Source organism: Sinohyriopsis cumingii, chromosome 15 (assembly GCF_028554795.1).
Source record: "Sinohyriopsis cumingii isolate HCF-2022 chromosome 15, ASM2855479v2, whole genome shotgun sequence".
NCBI lineage: Eukaryota > Metazoa > Mollusca > Bivalvia > Unionida > Unionidae > Sinohyriopsis > Sinohyriopsis cumingii.
In genome coordinates this window covers 20285333-20293949 of record NC_142975.1, presented here as the reverse complement: position 1 = coordinate 20293949, position 8617 = coordinate 20285333, and the positions used below count along the sequence as shown (strand labels likewise).

The window sequence follows — 8617 nt, the reverse complement described above, 5'->3', positions numbered from 1 at the left end:
CAGGACCCTACACAGAGTCAAGGAGGAAGCAGAATCTTGTGTTGAATGATACTGTCGCAGTTGATGTCAGTGTTGTTGAAGATGTGCTGCACGCTGACAAATCCCCGTGGACGCTAGGATACGCAATGACGACTCATTCATCTCAAGGACTGACTATTACTGATACAGTCGTTTGGACTGTTGATGATCGTATCGAATGGTCGAACTTAGTTTATCTTGCAGTGTCTCGAGTTAGAAAAATATCTCAGTTGCGGAGAATCATCATGGACTTGTTAGAAACCATTAATGATGACACTGACAACGATATAATAAGAAAAAAATTAGCCGGTTATAAACAAAGTGACAAAAAAAATAACCACGACTTTGATCTTGATGTTGAATTTATTAACGCGCTGAAACAACAGCAGAATAATCACTGTGCTAGCTGTAATTGTGTAATGTTGTGGCAGTATTCGAGTAAGCATCCAAGACAATTTACTGTAGATAGAAAAGTAACAATCGCAGTCATACACGAGAAAATACAATGTTGACCTGTCTTGAATGTAATCAACGTTGGGGTGCTAGTTAAGTGATTTGGGCGGTAACTGTGTGTCTTCGGGAATTACTTGTAATTGCTCGCGTGTAAATCCACGTTGAGGAGCAGTCAAATCCAGCCTGTAGATTGCTGGTCTACCAGTAGATCTAGTTATGTTAGATATTTTGTGTGTGGTAATACTCCAAATAGGATCGGTCGCTCTTTTTTTACCACCTTCAAGTTCACCTGGTTCATATAAATATCTCACAGTGACATTGCCCAGTATTGGTTGTGCTGAAAAATCACGTCGTTGTATGGGTATATTCTTTCTGGCAATTGCGTTAATAGGTTTCATGTTGGTTGTTCGAGTAATTTCATTATTTAATGCAGCTATCACAACTGGTAATCTTGCAACCCATTCACGAGATCTCTTGTCCTGATGAATTCCTTCGCGTATTAATATCCAAATAACCGCTCAGCAAGTGTTTGATTAAATCGTTCAACAATTGCCTGATCACGGTGAATTACAGTATGTCCTCGTCTGATGGTGACATTAAGTTGCTTCATCAGCGATGATACTGGACCCTGAAATTCTTTGCCAGGATCAACCTGTAGCAGTTATGGCCATCATACACCACCTCGTTGATAAATTCGTTCAAACGCAGAAGCAACCTCAGAGGCTGTTTTAGTTGTTAATGGTTCTGCATCTTTGTATCTACTTGCAACATCAACTACAGTTAGCGCGTACTTGTATGTCATTTGACGTCTTTGGATTTTAACGGTATCATGTGGTAGAAATAATAAATCAGCCTGGTGAACTTCATTAGGAACACTAACATCAAAGTGTGCAAAGTGAATTTGTTTAGGCGGTGGTTGGTAAATTTCAATATTGCCTGTTTGGATAACCACTTTTTAGCAGTAACACACGTAACTTTTGCTGCTTCAGTGAGTTTACTAATTGCTGTGCTACCCCTCCAGTATCCTCTTGGGGAATAATAAATCGATTCCATTTATAATTAATTACCCAGCACCTAGCGCTAATCTACCTTTCATTGCGGATTTTATTAACCAACTAGCTAACCTCTCCTTGAAAGATTTATCAGTGATGGCATTTAACGCGTGAATTAATTTCACATCTGCGAGATGCCTATCTTGTAGATTTTTACTTTTATAAGCTACATCATGAGCATGACACGCCTTATCAATAGCATTTATCGGATACTCACCTGGTTTTGGTTGATCTTGGTCATCAAGTCTGATTATCAAGTCTGTTTCCAGGGCCACAGTAAATATATCCTGGGAGGTGTTTTTCTCCTGGGTATTTAGCCCACGGAGTTCTAGGTAGTTTTGTTAATTTTGCTGCGATATCACCTCCGTGTGGCTTTTTTTTTTACTTGGCTTTATCTTTGGCTTTGGTTTATCACCTGATCTGGTAATAAATTTAAATTTCTTTGTACCGCATCATTCACACTTGCCCGTAACCGCAGATCTGTTATTGCGTGTTGTAATGGTTGTTAGATCACTTGTTGGCGTGCGCGCCCTGCATTTCACACAATATAAATCCATAATATTTTATATATTTCTACAACATGGAAATCACTGACTTTTCTGCAACAAGAAAACGAGAACCAGTTTTGCATCATGCTGTGCTACCAAATGATGTTCATATGATTATCATACGGCCATCTGGAAGCGGTAAGACACAGCTGTTACTTAACTTGATAATGAAGTGGATGAAGTGGGATAAGTTGTATTTGGTAGCACCATCAGTTGATGATCAACGATGCTATGATGTAATAAAAGATTTTAATGAAAGCGCAAAATTGTTAAATGAAAACGGTGATGATGTTGTTGAATTTATCACTGATATCAACGATGCGCCGAATGTTGATGATTTAGACAAATCTATTAACAATTTGGTCATATATAATGACGTAATGTTGGACAAACAATCAAACCCTGCTCGGATATTTTCTAGAAGCAGACACAAAAACACTGATATGATTTATGTAACTCAGCGGTATACACAAATACCAAAAGTGATCAGAGATAAATGCAATATCCTTGCTGTGTTTAATGGAGTTGATACTTACACATTACAAAATATTCATCAGACTTGGTGCAGCGGTGATATGGACATAAATAAGTTTAGAAACTTTTTTTCACGAGCGCAAGCTACTCCACATGGATTTATAACAATAAATCTACACGATCCTCGAACACGGTATCGAGTTGGTCTTGATAAAAAAATTTAATTCATAGCAGCAGGGGGGCGAGCCTCCAAATTATCACCGAATAATCGCGTATTTTCCTTCGAGGTTACAACAAAGAAAAAAACTTATCAGCAATAACTGGGTAAGACAATTTGTCATCGACCGAGTTGTTTTACGCTGGATATCGCATTTTTTTAAACAATGTTTGCAATCTCCCAGGAAGGCATATTTTGCGAAAATATGGGTGAACCATTTAGAGGTTGTTCGCCCTCCCTGCTGCTAGATGGCTTTGGTGGTGGTCATAATGGATATCAGACTGGCACCATTTAACACCAAAAGGACGTCTTAAGAAATCTTTTTGTGAAAACTGCACTTTCATATAGCTATCCATTTGGGATGAGTATTGAAAAGATTTTCACCATATCTGCCAAGCTGGCCATATTTAACATCAGGTTGGTACCATTATCAATGAGGACCAACTAAACAACATAAGAAGTCTTTCAATGAAAGCCTCATGATGATGTATCATCCATGTAGGAGCACTGATAACTAGGTTTATAAGATGGCTGCAATAGCAGCCATACCAGGCATTGGATTGGCACCTTTTTCATTTAAGACCAATGTGACATCATTAAATGTCTTTTAGTGAAAACATGCAGATATAAAACCATCAAGTGGAAAATATAACAAGATTTTCAAGACGGTTGCAGTGTCACCTATGTTGGGAGTCTGATTGGCACCATTTTCATTTAGGATGAACTAAGCATTATAAGAATTCTCTTTATGAAACCCCATGTTGATATGACCATCCATGAAGGAGCAGTGATATAAAAAATTCAAGACGGCCACCATGGCAGCCATAGTGGATGTCAGATCGGTACCACTTTTATTTATGATTGTTTAGACATCATAAGTCTTTAAGTTAAAAGCCCATGTTAATGTAACCATCCAATCAGGAGAAGTAACAATAACAAAATTTGTGAGATAGTCAGTATGGCAGCCATATCAGATGTCTGAACAGCACAATTTTAATATAGGACCAACTAAACCAGGGGATGAATTTGTGTGCAAACATTCAATACAATTCTCCAGATAGTTTAGGAGGAACAAATGGACAGATAGATGACATATGATGGACAACAACAGACTACCCACATGCTCTTGTGGTCTATGGCCAGTAGTCCTAACAAAAGTGTACATGATTGATGAACAGACAAGAAAAGCTAAAGCCCACTTTCAAAAGTCCAAACATAACCTGGTGCAGAAAGTTAACAGGGCATGGCGTGCTTTAGTTTTCTTCAAACACTTCCCATCTTTTCTTGGAACGTTTTTGCTCCCGGTTCTGTTCATTCATTATTTTAGTCCGTAACTGATGAAATGAACATTGCAGATTTGACAAGGTCAAGAAGGTTGTGAGTTCTTTCTTCCCTGAAAAATAATTAAAATTTTCATTATTAGTTCTTACTTTAGCAAACGAGATAGACAATAAATAAACACACCTACTTCATTAGACAATTTAGCTCATTAAGAAAAATGACTAAATAAAAACAATTTATACCACAAATTTGTATTGGTGATCTGACTATATATTGGGCAAGAAAAAAAAATCCAGTTACTTTATCATTCTTTACAACTAGCATTAAAATATACACCAGTTGTATGCCTGGTAGAGTTGTTACCATACAAAATGTTATTCTTTGGTATACTGTGGTATTTTTGAACATATCATTACATGTACCATGGTATAACAAATTTATATTTGTGACCAACAATTTTCTGGGGCCATTATGTTTCTTTTCTTACATTTCCACCTGTCACATAGCTGGAAAAATTATCTTACTCTGATTTAAAGCAAACTGACACCATATTATGTCCATTATAATATTTTAAAAATTTATTATCTTGAGGTAAAGAAAAATAAAATATCTTGGTTAAAAAAAATCAAAACCAATCCCCCACTATTAATTAAATGGTAAATACTTTATAGAAGAGGCATTTGCTATATGCATGTTAATTGATATATATGTCTGCTAAATACTACAGAAAGTGAATGATTAAGCTTTCGTTAGAGCTGACACAATGCGAAAGACACTGAATCCTACAATTTACTGTCTACACTACTGATATAATAAGGACACTTTGGGATGCTAACAGCGGGAGAAAAATGCTTATAAGAGAGCCTGTAAATGTTAAACACACTGACTTGACAAACAAAAAATATTTAGTGGACTTGAGAGAAAAAATCAGACAGAAAACAGATTATCTCCCAAAAATCGTAAGATGATTCTAGTCCTTACAGAGAAACACATGTAGTTTTGCAGTCATAGCACAGTAACATGTTCATTATTTATTGCCAAGGCAACCAAGTATTATCTAAGGATATACCATGGGCTGTGTATCTAGGGAGTGAGAAGTGTACATAAAATCTAAGATGTCAGAGCGCATACTTTTCACATAACCTACTCACTGAAGTTGTAGTGGCCATATGACTAAGTAAGTTTGGAGATAAAACAAGAGCCTACCAATTTCTAGCCAGGTAGATGACAACTTTATTCCCTATTGATTTTTAAGGGCTAGTGTTCCAGACTGAATTTTGAACATTGCGTACAATCAATTAGATGGCAATAGTACTCCGCTCTTTTCATTCATTCTTGGTGTACCAAATAACCAAGTAGTCTTAAATGCTTGTTGTTGCATATCACTTTCATCTCACCTCATTGTCAGTATAAGTTTCAGTTTGGATAACATGGGTACATTTCAAAGGTTGCCAGTAACTCCCAGGCATCAGTGGCTCTTACAAAGTTCTTTTGCCACCAAATATACTAGCCACCATGTATAACCTAAACTCACAAATCCAAACCAATATTTTCTTTCAACTTTTGTATGTTAAGTTAATTTCTCATAGCTTAGAGAATATAGTGACATCACTGGTTTGAATGTGACAAATAAAATGTCAATTAAAAAAATATAGAATATACATATAATAAAAGAAAAGTCTGCAACTATTAATAGTAATTGATGATAAAACAAAACCGATTTGATGCAAATTGTAACTCTAATATATATGAAAACAACAGAACTTACTTGGCAAAGTATTTCCTTGTGGCTGACATATCCATTGTTTGAAACTCTCTCTGATCACACGTGTCTTCTACGGTCCATCCGTAATTCTTCCTTCCTATAAAAGAAGCAACAAAATTTAATGTATTGGCAATTATTTATAGAAAATGAGGTTTTACAAGCCTCAAAGGTTAAATGATTATCACAATTGGTCTCTGACAGGGTTAGAGACAATATTAGTAATATTTAATGAATTCTGTCCTAAAACTTACAAAGTCAAACCTGATTACCAAGGTCACCCAATGGACCAGCAGAAACTGGTCTTTATGAATTTGCTACTAATATACAGCTAAAAATGCACTAATTTATGATCCAATAGGACCCTTTATGAAAGTGATCAACATAGCAGGTTTGACCAGCATTTTGTTAAAGTTATTTTTGTAAGTAAATTTTGAGAATGAAAGGGAAAATTACACCTTACATATGAAAATCATTTTCATTTGTCATTCAACTGGTTGCATCAAATGAACCAATGGCTGCATATCAACTCTGACACCCATAGTGCAAATTAGCATAAAAGCCTGCAATTATCTGTGATTTAGTGAATCAATCCACCTGTCATTGCTGAAGAGCCAGCTGGGTCCAATTTTATGCTGGCATCATCTGGGCTAGGTTGCAGCACTGGATCACTGGCAGGGTCTGCACATGAAGCTGCTGCAGTTATTACACATTCATTTGTTTTACCATCTCCACCTCAATAACAAGAAAAGAATTACTTGAGTATTTATATTCCATTATTATGGGAAAATGTAAATGGCCACATTATATATGAACATTTAAACTTTGTGCTGTGAAACAAAAATAAAATGCCACATTTTAATAAATTTTAGCAACAGATAATTACATGAGATTTATTCCTATCCAGGGTAATATGAGTGAAAATATGAAATGCATGCAAGCATATCTTTAATGATTTAACTTGATTAACATAAATGTCCTGAAAGCTTAACTCTACCAAAAAGTCATTCTTATGTAGCTCCAATGTATGAAAACTCGTCTTCATTGATTATGTCTGTAAAAGGAAAGTTGTCTTAAGCTGCAATCATGTTATTTTTCTTCAGATTTTCCAACATTCCTATTATAATTGTACTTTGAAATTTAGGTTATCAACAGCTGAAAATACTGAGAACAAAATAGGGCAGGATAATAGGTAAACAAGGATTAAAATAAAAAGAGGGAAGGTTCCACAAAAGAAATTTGAGACGCTGGTAAATAAGTGTTTCAGGAATATCCACCCAACAGACGGTAATAAAATGACAAAGCATTCTTCATACAAGTCACATCAAGTCTTATTATAATACAGATATACACCAATATACTTCAGACAGATCAGAAGATATTAACTGTCCCATATAAGTGTGCAGAGATTATAAATCAATTCTTTTTTGTGTGTGAATAACTTTTAAAATGCCAGTCAGAGCCCATTCTCTTAAAAGACACTTTATCATTATGATACAAGAGAAAATAAATTTCCATGCAGATTCCTCAAATGGTTAAGAAGCAAAGTGAAAGAGATGCTACCAGGATTTTATCTGAATGACGGATATCCCTTCTTTTCACCAAAATAACTTTCTTTCTAAATTCTTTTCTTGCTCTTATTTATAAAATTTATTTTAACCCTTAAAGTGCAAAATCCTCAATGCTGAATTGTTTCAGAATAGAAATGAACATCACACTCTACATTTAAATTACCTGTTAATTCTTTAAATGATTGGTATTCTGCCTACTCTATTATTAATTCTGAATCTTGCTGAATATGGAGTGTTATGTATGCCTGTATTATAGATATTATCATTTGTACGTATAATTCGTTAAAGTCATTTAGATAATGACAGTTTTAATGCTAATATACTCTGATCGTAGTTTGCAATTTAACGATGAGTCATAGTTGTGATTAGTTGGTGTTAAAACAGCTGATCATTTTACTGATAGAGTGAGTTCGATATGCCAAGATGACTCATTTTTAGCTCCCTCTCTTGTGTATTAGCATTCTATAAAAGAAAAAAATACTTAGAATTAACCACTCTCACAAAACAAAATCAATAATAAAGTTTATTACAATTAATAATAGTGTTTGAAAATTATTTTATTAAAAAATGTTTGCAAGAATATAATTGCATGAACATAAATTAACATTTTCCAATATAAACTAGAATCATGTCATTATAATGTTTCTGAAATAGTTTAACTACTCATCTGACCTAATATGGGTATATTATCTCTATACTGTCCTTTCCACTATAAACAGGTCCACAATAAAATCTGTTTCAATTGTTACACCATGTCCTTTAATGATGGCATTTTCACTGATGTAAACTTTTTAGATAATATGTGTTATGCTCCTTTTTTATGGAATCATCAAGTTGTCTATAGTTTTTGGCAAGGACTTTAAACCAAGCTGTAATTTATATGTTAACTTACCTTTATCAATATGGAGTAGATGTTTACCAACTTTTGTAACCTCCTGCAGGGGAAGTGGGTATTGGTATACACCCTCGTTTACACCTTTGCTGTGACCCATACGTTTATAAAAAAAAGTCTCTCTCGTGGGTTGGCACTTCAAGTGCTGCATAAAGTGTACTGATCCTGTGCCGCTGCTTTGAAGCTGTTAACGATTCTGGGTGGTCTACGGCTGCCCCATCACAGATACTTCTAATGGCATCCCAACCCTGCATGTAAAAGGTGGAGCCTTGTGTATTTGGAAATACATATACATTGGATTCCAGCACTCCAACTTCCTTACGTTTGGCTGGATCTGTAAGTATCTTAA

At 35.2% G+C, this 8617-nt stretch overlaps 1 protein-coding gene across 1 annotated transcript; it reads right to left on the bottom strand.

Moving 5' to 3' along the window:
• Positions 1–694: 694 nt before the first annotated feature.
• Positions 695–8523, bottom strand: LOC149781382 (uncharacterized). The gene is made up of 4 exons (XM_089935466.1): positions 8269–8523; positions 6403–6540; positions 5812–5905; positions 695–4155 (listed from the first exon to the last, which is right to left on the bottom strand). Exons 1-4 carry the CDS (start codon positions 8417–8419, stop codon positions 4086–4088), a joined length of 453 nt encoding a protein of 150 aa, XP_089791592.1. The 5' UTR covers positions 8420–8523; the 3' UTR covers positions 695–4085.
• Between the last annotated feature and the right edge of the window lie 94 nt (positions 8524–8617).

Coding starts and splice junctions, on each gene's coding strand:
- LOC149781382 (XM_089935466.1), bottom strand. CDS start 8,419: ATGCAGCACTTGAAGTGCCAACCCACGAGAGAGACTTTTTTTTATAAA. Junction 5,906..6,402: donor TGGCTCTTCAGCAATGACAG/GTGGATTGATTC, acceptor CTTCTTTTATAG/GAAGGAAGAATTACGGATGG. Junction 4,156..5,811: donor ACAAGGAAATACTTTGCCAA/GTAAGTTCTGTT, acceptor ATTATTTTTCAG/GGAAGAAAGAACTCACAACC.